Consider the following 17,486-nt stretch of genomic DNA (forward strand, 5'->3'; position numbering starts at 1 on the left):
GTCTCGATCAGTGATGTTTGAAATGCATTGTACACCACAGGCTTCCATAATGACGCAAGGAGTTTGTGGAGTCTACACACAGATCTCTTCCCCTCTGCCCATCTCTTTCTGCCCATGTTTTTCCCTCTGTCTCCACTCCCACTCTCTCTCTCTCTCTCTCTCTCTCTCCCCCCCCCCCCCCCCCCCACCCCCCGTCTAAATTATAATCAACACCCCTGGATATTTCAAAGAGCAGTGAATTGAGTGATGATGCTGTGAAGTGCTCAAACTGAAAGCTGTTCTCGATATTTTTCTCTCTCTCCTTTCACCTCCTTAAACTGAAAGCTGTTCTCGATATTTTTCTCTCTCTCCTTTCACCTCCTTAAATTGCATTTTAATGTTGACTCATATCCCAGCTTTGCAAACCCGGCAGTGGAGACAGTCAGTGTGTCGCACCATCTGTGCTCTTCCAGTGAAAGCTTTTCAAATTCTCATTCTCCAGTCCCTCACTTGCCTGCTCCAACCTTCACACTCACCCAGCCCCTCGCCCACCCGCTGTGCCCCTCACACTCAACCAGCCCCTCGCCCACCCGCTGTGCCCCTCACACTCACACCCGGCCCCTCGCCCACCCGCTGTGCCCCTCACACTCACCCAGCCGCTGTGCCCCTCACACTCAACCAGCCCCTCGCCCACCCGCTGTGCCCCTCACACTCAACCAGCCCCTCACCCACCCGCTGTGCCCCTCACACTCACACCCGGCCCCTCGCCCACCCGCTGTGCCTCTCACACTCACCCAGCCGCTGTGCCCCTCACACTCACCCAGCCCCTCGCCCACCCGCTGTGCCCCTCACACTCACACCCAGCCCCTCGCCCACCCGCTGTGCCCCTCACACTCACACCTGGCCCCTCGCCCACCCGCTGTGCCCCTCACACTCACATCCGGCCCCTCGCTCACCCGCTCTGCCCCTCACACCCAGCCCCTCGCCCACCCGCTGTGCCCCTCACACTCACACCGAGCCCCTCGCCCACCCGCTCTGCCCCTCACACTCACACCGAGCCCCTCGCCCACCCGCTCTGCCCCTCACACTCACACCGAGCCCCTCGCACACCCGCTGTGCCCCTCACACTCACACCGAGCCCCTCGCCCACCCGCTCTGCCCCTCACACTCACAACCGGCCCCTCGCTCACCCGCTCTGCCCCTCACACCCAGCCCCTCGCACACCCGCTGTGCCCCTCACACTCACCAAGCCCCTTGCTCACCCGCTCTGCCCCTCACACTCACACCCAGCCCCTCGCCCACCCGCTGTGCCCCTCACACTCACACCCAGCCCCTCGCCCACCCGCTGTGCCCCTCACACTCACACCTGGCTCCTCGCCCACCCACTGTGCCCCTCACACTCACATCCGGCCCCTCGCCCACCCGCTGTGCCCCTCACACCCAGCCCCTCGCCCACTCGCTGTGCCCCTCACACTCACACCGAGCCCCTCGCCCACCCGCTCTGCCCCTCACACTCACACTGAGCCCCTCGCCCACCCGCTGTGCCCCTCACACTCACACCCAGCCCCTCGCCCACCCGCTGTGCCCCTCACTCACACCCAGCCCCTCGCCCACCCGCTGTGCCCCTCACACTCACCCAGCCCCTCGCCCACCCGCTGTGCCCCTCACACTCACCCAGCCCCTTGCCCACCCGCTGTGCCCCTCACACTCACACCCGGCCCCTCGCCCACCCGCTCTGCCCCTCACACTCACACCCGGCCCCTCGCCCACCCGCTGTGCCCCTCACACTCACCCAGCCCCTCGCCCACCCGCTCTGCCCCTCACACTCACACCCAGCCCCTTGTCCACCCGCTGTGCCCCTCACACCCAGCCCCTCGCCCATCCGCTGTGCCCCTCACACTCTCACTGAGCCCCTCGCCCACCCACTGTGCCCCTCACACTCACACCCAGCCCCTCGCCCACCCGCTGTGCCCCTCACACTCACACCCAGCCCCTCGCCCACCCGCTCTGCCCCTCACACTCACACCCAGCACCTCGCCCACCCGCTGTGCCCCTCACACCCAGCCCCTTGCCCACCCGCTGTGCCCCTCACACCCAGCCCCTCGCCCATCCGCTGTGCCCCTCACACTCACACTGAGCCCCTCGCCCACCCACTGTGCCCCTCACACTCACACCCAGCCCCTCGCCCACCCGCTGTGCCCCTCACACTCACACCCAGCCCCTCGCCCACCCGCTCTGCCCCTCACACTCACACCCAGCCCCTTGTCCACCCGCTCTGCCCCTCACACTCACACCCAGCCCCTCGCTCACCCGCTCTGCCCCTCACACCCAGCCCCTTGCCCACCCGCTCTGCCCCTCACACTCACACCCGGCCCCTCGCCCACCCGCTCTCCCCCTCACACTCACACCGAGCCCCTTTCCCACCCACTGTGCCCCTCACACTCACACTGAGCCCCTCGCCCACCCGCTGTGCCCCTCACACTCACACCCGGCCCCTCGCCCACCCACTGTGCCCCTCACACTCACACCCGGCCCCTCGCCCACCCGCTCTGCCCCTCACACTCACACTGAGCCCCTCGCCCACCCACTGTGCCCCTCACACTCACACCCGGCCCCTCGCCCACCCGCTGTGCCCCTCACACTCACACCCGGCCCCTCGCCCACCCGCTGTGCCCCTCACACTCACACCCGGCCCCTCGCCCACCCGCTCTGCCCCTCACACTCACACCCGGCCCCTCGCCCACCCGCTCTGCCCCTCACACTCACACCCGGCCCCTCGCCCACCCGCTGTGCCCCTCACACTCAGCCTCTTGCTCACTCATTGTTACATTCCTCCCAACCTTTTGCTCCCTTTGCCTAATTTCCAAGCCTTTGTGCCCGGGTTCAGCTCTGATGGTCAAACACGACGATACAGTGGGTTCTAACTCACTATGACCTTAAAGTACGCTTCCTTCCAACTTCACCTTTGTGGCATAGTAACCTGGCCACTCCCCAGTCACTCATTCCCAGCCCAGAACATGAAACCAGTCTGCTGAAGCCATCCAGTCTGATGCCTTTCCTCATAACACAGAGTGTAGCGGAGCGGGGGCTGCAGTGGGGTGAGGGGCGGCAGTAGGGTGAGGGGTGGCAGCGGGGGCTGCAGTGGAGTGAGGGGCGGCAGCGGGGACTGCAGTGGGGTGAGGGGCGGCAGCGGGGACTGCAGTGGGGTGAGGGGCGGCAGCGGGGGCTGCAGAGGGGTGAGGGGCGGCAGCGGGGGCTGCAGAGGGGTGAGGGGTGGCAGCGGGGACTGCAGTGGGGTGAGGGGCGGCAGCGGGGGCTGCAGAGGGGTGAGGGGCGGCAGCGGGGTGAGGGGCGGCAGCGGGGTGAGGGGCGGCAGTGGGGTGAGGGGCGGCAGTGGGGTGAGGGGCGGCAGCGGGGTGAGGGGCGGCAGTGGGGTGAGGGGCGGCAGTGGGGGCGGCAGCGGGGTGAGGGGCGGCAGCGGGGTGAGGGGCGGCAGCGGGGTGAGGGGCGGCAGTGGGGTGAGGGGCGGCAGTGGGGTGAGGGGCGGCAGCGGGGTGAGGGGCGGCAGCGGGGTGAGTGGCAAAGCAATTCCCGTTCCCATGGTCCCCCACCACCCCCCCCCCCCCCCCCCCCCCCCCCCCCCCCCCCCCCCCCATATTCTCGGTGTTGCAAAGCAGGAAGGATTTCTATTGTTTCTCTGTTTTTATTGAGTTTCTCCTGAAACTTTTAATTCTGCAGGTGCTACAGAATATTCTGGAAATAGAGTGTGATTATGCGGAGGAGCTAACGATACTTCTGTCCACCTTCCTGCGACCTCTGCAAGCCAGCGATAAGTGAGATCCATTTCTGTGTCTTTGCTTTATTCACTGTATTTTCTGTAAGGTCCTTGCTTTCTGTCGAAACACTTTGTAGAGAAAATGAGTCAAGGGCAGTTGGAAATCTCCAGAGGGAGAGAGTGTCGGTCAGTGAGCACAGGAGAATTGGGTTTTACTGGGAATTAAGATACAGACAGCAGAGTTTTGGATGAGCTCAAATGTAAGTAGGGAGGGAATGTGGCCTGGAGATCATTGAGACACCTGGGTTGGAGCGAATAAAAGTGAAATAAGGGTTTCAGCAGACGAGCTGAAGTCAAGTTGGAGATTGGTGATGTGAGGAGGATTGGGTAGATGGTCGTGGGGATGGAATAGGTACAGCTTTGCGGCAGGGAATGGAGTCCATGTCTTCGGTCCTCCCAATGTTTATTTGGAGAACATTATGGTTCACCTGGGACTGATGTCTAGATAATCACAACAACCCTGCAGTGTTTCTGCTATCCTGTATGGAATAATGACTCCCTTAGCCAGCCTGGGCCTGTGACTGCCTTTAGTCAGCCAGAGCTCGTGACTCCAATCCCACACCCATATTGCTGGCTTTGAAGTGGTGTAGCAAGCAGTTCACTTGTAGGAAAACAATGACTCAGACTGCTTAAAGATGTGTATAAATGGAGTCCTTGTCAGTGATATCCATATCCCAAAAATCAGTTTGAAAAATGTACACTCATGGAGATATGAATGTGTTGTGTCAGAGATGTATATATATCATTTTAATCCTGTGCTGTGCTGTTTACAGGTTGAGTTCTACTGACATGGGATATTTGATGGGCAACCTGGAGGAGATCTGTTCTTTCCAGCAAATTCTCGTTCAGTCTTTAGAAGAATGCACCAAGTGAGTAATTCTGGGAGGGGAAGTATCAGCTTATTGGAGGAATCGGGTTGCCATTCTGTAGTAGCTAGCTCCTTTAAGGAGTGTGCCTCAAAGGTCATGTGACCCGATCGTCCAATGGGGAATGAGCGCGGGGATCTTGCGGCAGAACGCAAGCTTTTGCCACCAGATTGATCTGGAGCTGGGAATGACTACATTGATATCGTACTCTCGATCTAATTGTAGATAGTAATAAACCCGTTGTTGTTCATTCACTGGTGGTCATTAATTACTGCATTTACTACATTGGCGACAAGGAAAAAACAGCAACTTAGATTGCAACAAAAAAATTTGAAGGAACATTCGTTTGCAAGAGTTGTAGAACAAGTCCAATCAAGTCCAGGCTGAAAAGAGGAAAAAGTAGACATGCCTCTCTTCGGAAAATTAGAAGCTTTCAAAGCTGCTCCAGAAGACTGGGTACATTATGTGGAGCATTTGGAATATTTTTTCCATGATAATGGAATAGAGGGGGAGGTTAAGAAGCAAGTTACATTGCTCACTGCATGTGGGACCCTGATGTTATCTTGATCCAAAGTCGAAATTCGATGTTGTGCCGAGCTTTATCTGAAACCAAGATCAAGCTATCCCACTCCCTATCATCCTGGTGTGCTCCATTTGCCTATCCAATAACCGCTTAAATGTTCCTGAAGTGTCTGACTCCACTATCACTGCAGGCAGTCCATTCCACACCCCAACCATTCTCTGCGTAAAGAACCTACCTCTGATATCCTTCCTATATCTGCCACCATGAACCCTATAGTTATGCCCCCTTGTAATAGCTCCATCCACCCGAGGAAATAGTCTTTGAACGTTCACTCTATCTATCCCCTTCATCATTTTATAAACCTCTATTAAGTCTCCCCTCAGCCTCCTCCGCTCCAGAGAGAACAGCCTGAGCTCCCTCAACCTTTCCTCATAAGACCTACCCTCCAAACCAGGCAGCATCCTGGTAAATCTCCTCTGCACTCTTTCCAGCGCTTCCACATCCTTCTTATAGTGAGGTGACCAGAACTGCACACAATATTCCAAATGTGGTCTCACCAAAGTCCTGTACAGTTGCAGCATAACCCCACGGCTCTTAAACTCCAACCCCCTGTTAATAAAAGCTAACACACTATAGGCCTTCTTCACAGCTCTATCCACTTGAGTGGCAACCTTTAGAGATCTGTGGATATGGACCCCAAGATCTCTCTGTTCCTCCACAGTCTTCAGAACCCTACCTTTGACCCTGTAATCCACATTTAAATTAGTCCTACCAAAATGAATCACCTCACATTTATCAGGGTTAAACTCCATTTGCCATTTTTCAGCCCAGCTTTGCATCCTATCTATGTCTCTTTGTAGCCTACAACAGCCCTCCACCTCATCCACTACTTCACCAATCTTGGTGTCGTCAGCAAATTTACTGATCCACCCTTCAGCCCCCTCCTCTAAGTCATTAATAAAAATCACAAAGAGCAGAGGACCAAGCACTGATCCCTGTGGCACTCCGTTGGCAACCTGCCTCCAGTCCGAAAATTTTCCATCCACCACCACCCTCTGTCTTCGATCAGATAGCCAGTTACCTATCCAATCGGCCAACTTTCCCTCTATCCCACACCTCCTTACTTTCATCATAAGCCGACCATGGGACCTTATCAAACGCCTTACTAAAATCCATGTATATGACATCAACTGCCCTACCTTTATCAACACACTTAGTTACCTCCTCAAAAAATTCTATCAAATTTGTGAGGCACGACTTGCCCTTCACGAATCCGTGCTGACTATCCCGGATTAATCTGCATCTTTCTAAATGGTCGTAAATCCCATCCCTAAGGACCTTTTCCATCAATTTACCAACCACCGAAGTAAGACTAACCGGTCTATAAATACCAGGGTCATTTCTATTCCCTTTCTTAAACAGAGGAACAACATTCGCCATTCTCCAGTCCTCTGGCACCATCCCCGTGGACAGTGAGGACCCAAAGATCAAAGCCAAAGGCTCTGCAATCTCATCCCTTGCCTCCCAAAGAATCCTAGGATATATTTCATCAGGCCCAGGGGACTTATCGACCTTCAGTTTATTCAAAACTGCCAGTACACCCTCCCTCCGAACATCTATTTCCTCCAGCCTATTAGCCTGTAACACCTTCTCTTCCTCAAAAACATGGCCCCTCTCCTTGGTGAACACTGAAGAAAAGTATTCATTCATCACCTCGTCTATCTCTACTGTCTCCATACACAAGTTCCCACTACTGTCCTTGACCGGCCCTAACCTCACCTGGTCATTCTTTTATTCCTCACATAAGAGTAAAATGCCTTGGGGTTTTCCTTGATCCGACCCACCAAGGACTTCTCATGTCCCCTCCTAGCTCTCCTAAGCCCCTTTTTCAGCTCATTCCTTGCTAACTTGTAACCCTCAATCGAGCCATCTGAACCTTGTTTCCTCATCCCTACATAAGCTTCCCTCTTCCTTTTCACAAGACATTCACCTGATGGTGAATGGGAGCCACTCACCTGATGAAGGAGCAGTGCTCTGAAAGCTTGTGGCTTGTACTATCAAATAAACCTGTTGGACTTTAACCTGGTGTTGTGAGACTTCTTATTGTACCTCCCCTGTTGCCAGTGAGGATACAAAGATTTTTCTCAAGGCCCCAGCAATTTCCTCCCTTGCCTCTCTCAGTATTTTGGGGTATATTCCATCAGGCCCTGGGGACTTGTCTATCTTAATGTTTCTCAAGAATTGCAAAACCTTCTCATTTTTGATCTCAACATGACTCAAACTATCTACACATCCTTTCCCAGACTCATCATCCACCAAGTCCTTCTCTTTGGTGAATACTGACACAAAGTACTCATTTAATACCTCACCCATTTCCTCTGGCTCCACGCATAGATTCCCTCCCCTGTCCTTGAGTGGGCCAACCCTCTCCCTGGCTACCCTCTTGCTCTTTACATATGTATAAAAAGCCTAGGGATTTTCCTTAATCCTGCTGGCCAATGATTTTTCATGACCCCTTTTAGCCCTCCTTACTCCTTGCTTAAGTTTCTTTTACTTTCCTTGTATTCCACACTTGCTTCGTGTGTTCCCAGCCTCCTCGCTTTGACAAATGCTTCCTTTTTCTCTTTGACTCGGCTCACAATATCTCTCGTTACCCAAGGTTCCCAAAACTTGCCATACTTATCCTTCATCCTTACAGGAATGTGCCGGTCCTGAATCCCGATCAACTTACACTTGAAAGCCTCCCACATGCCAGATGTTGATTTGTCCTCAAACATCTGCCCCCAATCTACATTCTTCAGTTCCTGCAGAATATTGTTGTAATTAGCCTTCCCCCAGTTTAGCACCTTAACTTAAGGACGACATTTATCTTTGTGCTAAGCGCACAGATCAGACTTTCAAGGCTGATATGAAGAAACAAATCAGCTGCATCACTCGAAACTAAGATAGCACAATTCCTGTTCGCCTACAGAGCCACCCCGCATACAACGACTGGAATAGCTCCAGCTGAGCTGCTGATGGGTCAACACTTGAGAACCAGGCTGACCCTGTTTGTTCCAAACTGGGCGGGAGAGTGGAGACAAGGCAGAGTTGCCAGAAAAGACACCATGATTCATCAGATGTGCTCTGTCACCAAGACACATTTTGTCTGAGCACAGCTTTCCATTTGGTATCAAACAATCCTGGGACCTGCCCACCTCCTCCTGTCCAAGTGATTATTCCTCTCGATTGGCATAGCTGGTGTGACAGGATTGCGAGGTCAGGGCTATGGAAATGACTTGCAGCTTGACCTAAATGCTTTAATCACAGGAAATGCTTCATCTTCAAGGTCTAAGAACATTCTGGAAGAATTTGTGTATTTTCAGAGACACTGTCCCTTAAAGGGTTAATGCAAAGACTCTGGTTGCTGGTGTTCAGGGAAAAGACAGCTGCCGGAATTCTACTGCCCTGTCTGCCACGGGAATCGCAGCGGGCGAGGGGTGGACAATGGGAAGGTCTGTTGACCTCGGGCAGGATTTTCCAGTCTCAGGTCGAACGAGGCTGTAAAATTCTGCCCAGCATTTTACTGGAAAAAGTAATTAAGCAGTTTGAAAGAAGCTGGAAACTTCTTGACTCGGGGGGACTGTTTACAAAAGGACGGATTGTGGCTTTAAACAAAAAAGCCTCAATAACTGGGATTTCAAAGCTGGTTTGGTTTTGCTTTGGAGGAGGAAAAAGATCAACTGCTTGGGTAAAGACCACACGGGCTCCTGAAACTCCAGATTCCATCCCAAAGCAGAGAGTGAAGGGAAGTTGCTCCAAAATCACTCTCGCTTCTGAAATCAACTGACTGCAAATATTCCTCCAGTAGTGTTATTTGTGTGTGTGTGTTAATTGTGTGTGTGTTAATTGTGTGTGTGTGTTAATTGTGTGTGTGTGTTAATTGTGTGTGTGTGTTAATTGTGTGTGTGTTAATTGTGTGTGTGTTAATTGTGTGTGTGTGTTAATTGTGTGTGTGTGTTATTTGTGTCTGTGTGTTATTTGTGTGTGTGTGTTATTTGTGTGTGTGTTATTTGTGTGTGTGTTATTTGTGTGTGTGTGTTAGTGTGTGTGTGTTAGTGTGTGTGTGTGTTAGTGTGCGTGTGTGTTAATGTGCGTGTGTGTTATTTGTGTGTGTGTGCGTGTGTTAGTGTGCGTGTGTTAGTGTGCGTGTGTTAGTGTGCGTGTGTTAGTGTGTGTGTGTTAGTGTGTGTGTGTTAGTGTGTGTGTGTGAGTGTGTGTGTGTGAGTGTGTGTGTGAGTGTGTGTGTTAGTGTGTGTGTTAGTGTGTGTGTGTTAGTGCGTGTGTTGGTGTGTGCGTGTGTTGGTGTGTGCGTGTGTTGGTGTGTGCGTGTGTTGGTGTGTGCGTGTGTTGGTGTGTGTGTGTGTGTTAGTGTGTGCGTGTGTTAGTGTGTGCGTGTGTTAGTGTGTGCGTGTGTTAGTGTGTGTGCGAGTGTTAGTGTGTGTGCATTAGTGTGTGTGTGTGTTAATAAGAACATAAGAACATAAGAAATAGGAGCAGGAGTAGGCCATCTAGCCCCTCGAGCCTGCCCCGCCATTCAATAAGATCATGGCTGATCTGAAGTGGATCAGTTCCACTTACCCGCCTGATCCCTATAACCCCTAATTCCCTTACCGATCAGGAATCCATCTATCCGTGATTTAAACATATTCAACGAGGTAGCCTCCACCACTTTAGTGGGCAGAGAATTCCAGAGATTCACCACCCTCTGAGAGAAGAAGTTCCTCCTCAACTCTGTCCTAAACTGACCCCCCTTTATTTTGAGGCTGTGCCCTCTAGTTCTAGTTTCCTTTCTAAGTGGAAAGAATCTCTCCATCTCTACCCGATCCAGCCCCTTCATTATCTTATAGGTCTCTATAAGATCCCCCCTCAGCCTTCTAAATTCCAACGAATACAAACCCAATCTGCTCAGTCTCTCCTCATAATCAACACCCCTCATCTCTGGTATCAACCTGGTGAACCTTCTCTGCACTCCCTCCAAGGCCAATATATCCTTCCGCAAATAAGGGGACCAATACTGCACACAGTATTCCAGCTGCGACCTCACAATGCCTTGTACAGATGCAGCAAGACATCTCTGCTTTTATATTCTATCCCCCTTGCGATATAGGCCAACATCCCATTTGCCTTCTTGATCACCTGTTGCACCTGCAGACTGGGTTTTTGCGTCTCATGCACAAGGACCCCCAGGTCCCTCTGCACAGTAGCATGTTGTAATTTCTTTCCATTTAGATAATCCAATTTGCTATTATTTCTTCCAAAGTGAATAACCTCACATTTGTTAACGTTATACTCCCATCTGCCAGATCCTCGCCCACTCACTCAGCCTGTCCAAATCTCTCTGCAGACCTTGTACGCCCTCCACACGATTCACTTTTCCACTTATCTTTGTGTCGTCTGCAAACTTTGTTACCCTACACTCAGTCCCCTCCTCCAGATCGTCTATATAAATGGTAAATAGCTGAGGCCCCAGTACCGATCCCTGCGGCACGCCACTAGTTACCATCTGCCAACCGGAAAAGCACCCATTTATTCCGACTCTCTGCTTCCTGTCGGATAGCCAATCCCCAATCCACGCTAACACCCTACCCCCAACTCCGTGTGACCCAATCTTCTTCAGCAACCTTTTGTGAGGCACCTTATCAAACGCCTTTTGGAAATCCAAAAACACCACATCCACCGGTTCCCCTCCGTCAACTGCACTAGTCACATCTTCATAAAAATCCAACAAGTTCGTCAAGCACGACTTTCCCCTCATGAATCCATGCTGCGTCTGCTTAATCGAGCCATTCTTATCCAAATGGCCTGCTATTTCTTCTTTAATGATGGATTCCAGCATTTTCCCAACTACAGACGTTAAGCTAACCGGCCTGTAGTTACCCGCCTTTTGTCTATTTCCTTTTTTAAACAGCGGCGTAACATTAGCCGTTTTCCAATCCGCCGGCACTACCCCAGAATCCAGTGTGTGTGTGTGTGCGTTAGTGTGTGTGTGTGTGTGCGCGTTAGTGTGTGTGCGCGTTAGTGTGTGTGCGCGTTAGTGTGTGTGCGCGTTAGTGTGTGTGCGCGTTAGTGCGTGTGCGCGTTAGTGTGTGTGTGTGCGTTAGTGTGTGTGTGTGTGCATTAGTGTGTGTGTGTTAGTGTGTGTGCGCGCGTTTGTGTGTGTTAGTGTGTGTGCGCGCGTTTGTGTGTGTTAGTGTGTGTGCGCGCGTTTGTGTGTGTTAGTGTGTGTGTTAGTGCGTGTGTTAGTGCGTGTGTTAGTGCGTGTGTGTGCGTTAGTGTGTGTGTGCGTTAGTGTGTGTGTGCGTTAGTGTGTGTGTGCGTTAGTGTGTGTGCGTTAGTGTGTGTGCGTTAGTGTGTGCGCTAGTGTGTGTGCGCTAGTGTGTGCGTGCGCTAGTGTGTGTGTTTGTGTGTGTGTGCGTGTGTGTGTGCGTTTGTGTGTGCGTTTGTGTGTGTGCGTTTGTGTGTGTGCATTTGTGTGTGTGCGTGTGTGTGTTAGTGTGTGTGTTAGTGTGTGTGTTAGTGTGTGTGCGTGTGTTAGTATGTGCGTGTGTTAGTGTGTGTGTATGCGTTTGTGTGTGTGCGTTAGGGTGTGTGTGCGCGTGTGTTAGTGTGTGTGTGCATTAGTGTGTGTGTGTGCATTAGTGTGTGTGTGTGCGTTAGTGTGTGTGTGTGCGTTAGTGTGTGCGTTAGTGTGTGCGTTAGTGTGTGTGTGCGTTAGTGTGTGTGCGTTTGTGTGTGTGCGTTTGTGTGTGTTCGTTAGTGTGTGTGTTCGTTAGTGTGTGTGTTCGTTAGTGTGTGTGTTCGTTAGTGTGTGTGTTCGTTAGTGTGTGTGTGCGTTTGTGTGTGTGTGCGTTTGTGTGTGTGTGCGTTTGTGTGTGTGTGCGTTAGTGTGTGTTAGTGTGTGTGTGTGTGTGTTAGTGTGTGTGTGTGCGTTAGTGTGTGTTTGTGTGTGTGTGCGTTAGTGTGTGTTTGTGTGTGTGTGCGTTAGTGTGTGTGTGTGTGTTAGCGTGTGTGTGTTAGCGTGTGTGTGTTAGTGTGTGTGTGTTATTGTGTGTGTGTGCATTAGTGTGTGTGTGCGTTAGTGTGTGTGTTTGTGTGTGTGTTATTGTGTGTGTGTGCATTAGTGTGTGTGTGCGTTAGTGTGTGTGTTTGTGTGTGTGTGCGTTAGTGTGTGTGTGTGCGTTAGTGTGTGTGTGTGCGTTAGTGTGTGTGTGCGTGTGTTAGAGTGTGTGCGTGTGTTAGAGTGTGTGTGTGTGAGTATTAGAGTGTGTGTGTGTGAGTGTGCGTGTGTTAGAGTGTGTGTGTGCGTGTGTTAGAGTGTGTGTGTGCGTGTGTTAGAGTGTGTGTGTGTGAGTGTGTTAGAGTGTGTGTGTGTGCGTGTGTTAGAGTGTGTGTGTGTGAGTGTGTTAGAGTGTGTGTGTGTGCGTGTGTTAGAGTGTGTGTGTGTGCGTGTGTTAGAGTGTGTGTGTGTGCGTGTGTTAGAGTGTGTGTGTGTGTGAGTGTGTTAGAGTGTGTGTGTGTGCGTGTGTTAGAGTGTGTGTGTGTGAGTGTGTTAGAGTGTGTGTGTGTGCGTGTGTTAGAGTGTGTGTGTGTGCGTGTGTTAGAGTGCGTGTGTTAGAGTGTGTGTGTGTGAGTGTGTTAGAGTGTGTGTGTGTGCGTGTGTTAGAGTGTGTGTGTGTGCGTGTGTTAGAGTGTGTGTGTGTGCGTGTGTTAGAGTGTGTGAGTGTTAGAGTGTGTGTGTGTGAGTGTGCGTGCGTTAGTGTGTGTGTGTGCGTGTGTTAGAGTGTGTGTGTGTGCGTGTGTTAGAGTGTGTGTGTGTGCGTGTGTTAGAGTGTGTGTGTGTGCGTGTGTTAGAGTGTGTGCGTGTGTTAGAGTGTGTGTGTGTGCGTGTGTTAGAGTGTGTGCGTGTGTTAGAGTGTGTGTGTGTGCGTGTGTTAGAGTGTGTGTGTGTGCGTGTGTTAGAGTGTGTGTGTGTGCGTGTGTTAGAGTGTGTGTGTGTGAGTGTGTTAGAGTGTGTGTGTGTGCGTGTGTTAGAGTGTGTGTGTGTGAGTGTGTTAGAGTGTGTGTGTGTGCGTGTGTTAGAGTGTGTGTGTGTGCGTGTGTTAGAGTGTGTGTGTGTGCGTGTGTTAGAGTGTGTGAGTGTTAGAGTGTGTGTGTGTGAGTGTGCGTGCGTTAGTGTGTGTGTGTGCGTGTGTTAGAGTGTGTGTGTGTGCGTGTGTTAGAGTGTGTGTGTGTGCGTGTGTTAGAGTGTGTGTGTGTGCGTGTGTTAGAGTGTGTGAGTGTTAGAGTGTGTGTGTGTGTGAGTGTGCGTGCGTTAGTGTGTGTGTGTGCGTGTGTTAGAGTGTGTGTGTGTGAGTGTGTTAGAGTGTGTGTGTGTGCGTGTGTTAGAGTGTGTGTGTGTGCGTGTGTTAGAGTGTGTGTGTGTGCGTGTGTTAGAGTGTGTGTGTGTGCGTGTGTTAGAGTGTGTGTGTGCGTGTGTTAGAGTGTGTGTGTGTGCGTGTGTTAGAGTGTGTGTGTGTGCGTGTGTTAGAGTGTGTGTGTGTGAGTGTGTTAGAGTGTGTGTGTGTGCGTGTGTTAGAGTGTGTGTGTGCATGTGTTAGAGTGTGTGTGTGTGCGTGTGTTAGAGTGTGTGTGTGTGCGTGTGTTAGAGTGTGTGTGTGTGCGTGTGTTAGAGTGTGTGTGTGTGCGTGTGTTAGAGTGTGTGTGTGCGTGTGTTAGAGTGTGTGTGTGTGCGTGTGTTAGTGTGTGTGTGTGCGTGTGTTAGAGTGTGTGTGTGTGCGTGTGTTAGAGTGTGTGTGTGTGCGTGTGTTAGTGTGTGTGTGTGCGTGTGTTAGAGTGTGTGTGTGTGCGTGTGTTAGAGTGTGTGTGTGTGCGTGTGTTAGAGTGTGTGTGTGTGCGTGTGTTAGAGTGTGTGTGTGTGTGTGTGCGTGTGTTAGAGTGTGTGTTAGAGTGTGTGTGTGTGCGTGTGTTAGAGTGTGTGTGTGTGCGTGTGTTAGAGTGTGTGTGTGTGCGTGTGTTAGAGTGTGTGTGTGTGTGCGTGTGTTAGAGTGTGTGTGTGTGTGCGTGTGTTAGAGTGTTAGTGTGTGTGTGTGCGTGTTAGAGTGTGTGTGTGTGAGTGTTTCGGCTCAGGGATTACAATGAGGCCGATGACTGTGATGTACATGCAGTGCAAACTGTGGTGTAGCAGCTCCCTCCCAGTCACACACCATTCAACGTGGCAATTTATCAACCTCCCGTCACTGTATTTTTTGTTTATATCCAATTCAATCCAATCAAAGTCCAATTCAAAGTCTCAGCAAGTGAGACATTCCAGATCCAAGCTGACAAGACAGGCTGGCTACTTCCTGTCTTGGGTTTGATCTACATGGTCCAAGCTGATTGGAGCAGGCATTGCACCTCCTCCAAGGCTTGATCTCAGTTGCATCTTAGCTTAAAGGCCAAGATGCTGCTTTAAAAAATTGCTTCAAGTGAAGCCTCAGTGTAACCTCATGATTTCAACCAAGTGCAGGATACCAAAACTACACTTGATCTTAGCCAAGTTACTACATTCAAATCCAGGAGCTCCCCCTCTAACAGCACTATGAGTGTCACTATAAATTGTGGACTTCAACAGTTTGACAAGAACGCAGTAATCTCCACATTCTATGAATTAATCTAAGTCTGGCTGATGTCAGAGTGAAGCATTCCTCACATTGATTTGTTATCATAGAAACCCTACAGTGCAGAAAGAGGCCATTTGGCCCATCGAGTCTGCACCGACCACAATCCCACCCAGACCCTACCCCCATATCCCTACATATTTACCCGCTAATCCCTCGAACCTACACATCTCAGGACACTAAGGGGCAATTTTAGCATGGCCAATCCACCTAACCCGCACATCTTTGGACTGTGGCAGGAAACCGGAGCACCCGTAGGAAACCCACGCAGACACGAGGAGAATGTGCAAACTCCACACAGACAGTGACCCAAGCTGGGAATCGAACCCAGGTTCCTGGAGCTGTGAAGCAGCAGTGCTAACCACTGTGCTACCGTGCCGCCCACAGTATATTTCTTTTGAATTCCAATTAGTTGTGTAGCGGGCTCCCTCGTTTTAACTCCACTCGCGGGCTTATTTTAGGTTTGGTTCTCCGTTACCCAAACCCCACCATTGCCCGAGTGATTCTCTCTCTCGCCGATGGAACAACGGCCACCTTGCGCCTACTTCACTAGAGTAGCGCCCCCAAGAGAGAGAAAAGGAAACTGCTGCCTATTCACTACCTGGCAGCCTTTCCTGAGTGGGCGGGTTTGAATCGCCCAGAGTACCCTCGGTTCTCGACTCCGGAATTATATTAAAATGTGACCTGACCAGAGATAGCTGATGAGAAAATGAAAGAGCAAGATGGGCTCCAATCGAGTTCAAATCATATATCTTTTATTAAACGCCAAAATTAAACCTCATTAACACCAGAAAACAACATATAGGTATCTTATACTCTATAACTATGACTATGGGAACAAAACTAAATGGGCACAACAGTGTTAGCAATATCTTATACTATGAAAAGGTTCATGCACCCACCATTCCCACAAAAGCCTCCACTGCTGTGTTACCGTTGGGAACTTCACGAATTACTAGGAAATACTCAGTTGAGCCGACCTTGACTTTCTGGGCTGGCTGTGTGCTGGAAAACTGCTGTCTGCAACGCGGTTCAGGAGGGTGAGAGAGTTGCCATGCGGGTCCGAAGAGAAAGAATGGCTGCAAAGCCACACTTTTTAAAGTTCAGATTTCAAAAGTCCCATGAGCTCCGCCCCCACCAGCAATTGCAAGAACAATGGTCCCAGATCACTATCAGCCTCAGTGATAGCACAGCCTATTGAAATCACAAATGGCTGAGACTGCCTTGTCCAGTATGAATGGCCCATCGATGTTCCTAATCACTTTACCGGGGCTTACAGATTGCTTTCCCATCATGGAGATGGGTTTCTCCTTACTGCTGGATAGCCCCATTATCGTATCTATTATATCTTATCCAGGTACACTGTGGCTGGTATTGATCTTCCAATCTCGATGCGGGTCTGGACTGGTGACGTCATCTGCTCCCTTTGTGATTCAGTTAATCTAATCAGCAGCCTGTCTGGACCCTGACCATTTGTGAATTCGACTGGAGGCACCCTTTCTGCACACAGGCAGGGCTGAGCCTGCTGGGAGAAAACAGCCAGTTTCTGCAGCCAAACGTGGCCACTGCTAATGTGCGCTTTACAGTCCTTATATGCGTTGGTGTTGCCCGAAAAACTTACAGTTGATTGATCATAAAATAGTTTATTGGCAACAGTTTCTAAAACAAATGTGTGCTTGTTTTGTGCCTTCATTACCTTGTGTTCACAGGTTACCCGAGTTTCAGCAGAAGGTTGGAGGATGTTTCGGAAGCCTAATGTCCCAAATGAAAAGTCTGTACCTAGCTTACTGTGCCAACCATCCCTGGGCTGTCCATGTCCTCACAGAATTCAGGTATGTGACTGATTCTCCTGTTCAGGACAGTAAACCTTCCATTCCACAGGCACCAAAAGGTGCGAGGGATTTGGCAACACTGGGGGTAAGTATTCAAATTTCACGCTCCAACTCTGAACATCACCCAGTTGGAGCAGATATCAGTTTAACCCTGGATGTGCTGGTGTGATGTACATATGTGCTATCCTCAATGCTTCTGTTTGTGCTTTAGTTGTGTCAATGTCACAGACTAATTTCCATATTTATCTGGGTAACGCTCATCAAAGCAGAAGTAACCTGCTGAGCCGGTAGTCCTGATAATGAAAACATATAACTGGGAATGAATTAACAATGGCTCTTGAAGGTTTCCAGTGATGGGGCTGTGACTGTTGCCTTTGGCAGCTTGTTCCATTGCCAGGTTGTCCTTGGGAAGAAAGATCGTGGTCTTTGTGGTTTGTGTGGATTGCTACCTCATGTTTTGTCATTGCCAGAGGGCACCAGGGACATGTTTTTGTCAATTCCCACCAACCCATTCCATATTTAATAGATCACGGTCAGTTTCTTTGCTTTGCAGTTCAAAATCTTTCATCAAGATGTGACAGTGGTGTATTTCCATACTGATTCTTGCAGAATTGTGCAACACATCTTTGAATCACTTCTTTCTTATTGATATCTGTCAACATGTGAGGATCCCACACAAACATGCTTGTGTGTGGTGTGTGTGCGAGTGTTTGTTTGCAGTTCCCCAACAGGGGATGTAAGCCTGGTGAATTT

At 50.7% G+C, this 17,486-nt stretch overlaps 1 protein-coding gene across 2 annotated transcripts in view; it reads left to right on the top strand.

The window, feature by feature from the left end:
* The first annotated feature begins 3,646 nt into the window (after positions 1-3,646).
* The window catches only part of LOC144489410 (rho guanine nucleotide exchange factor 7-like), a 53,695-nt gene continuing 39,855 nt past the window's right edge, over positions 3,647-17,486 (top strand). Inside the window, exons 1-3 of one of the 2 annotated variants that reach the window (XM_078207246.1) lie at positions 3,647-3,812; positions 4,588-4,683; positions 16,611-16,733. In XM_078207246.1, coding sequence (XP_078063372.1) covers positions 4,604-4,683; positions 16,611-16,733 — 203 coding nt within the window. In that variant the 5' untranslated portion in view covers positions 3,647-3,812; positions 4,588-4,603. The remainder of the gene's footprint in view (positions 3,813-4,587; positions 4,684-16,610; positions 16,734-17,486) is intronic. The other variant, XR_013496967.1, reaches the window with a different exon arrangement.

This window comes from Mustelus asterias, unplaced genomic scaffold (genome assembly GCF_964213995.1).
Source record: "Mustelus asterias unplaced genomic scaffold, sMusAst1.hap1.1 HAP1_SCAFFOLD_2153, whole genome shotgun sequence".
Classification (NCBI taxonomy): Eukaryota; Metazoa; Chordata; class Chondrichthyes; order Carcharhiniformes; family Triakidae; genus Mustelus; species Mustelus asterias.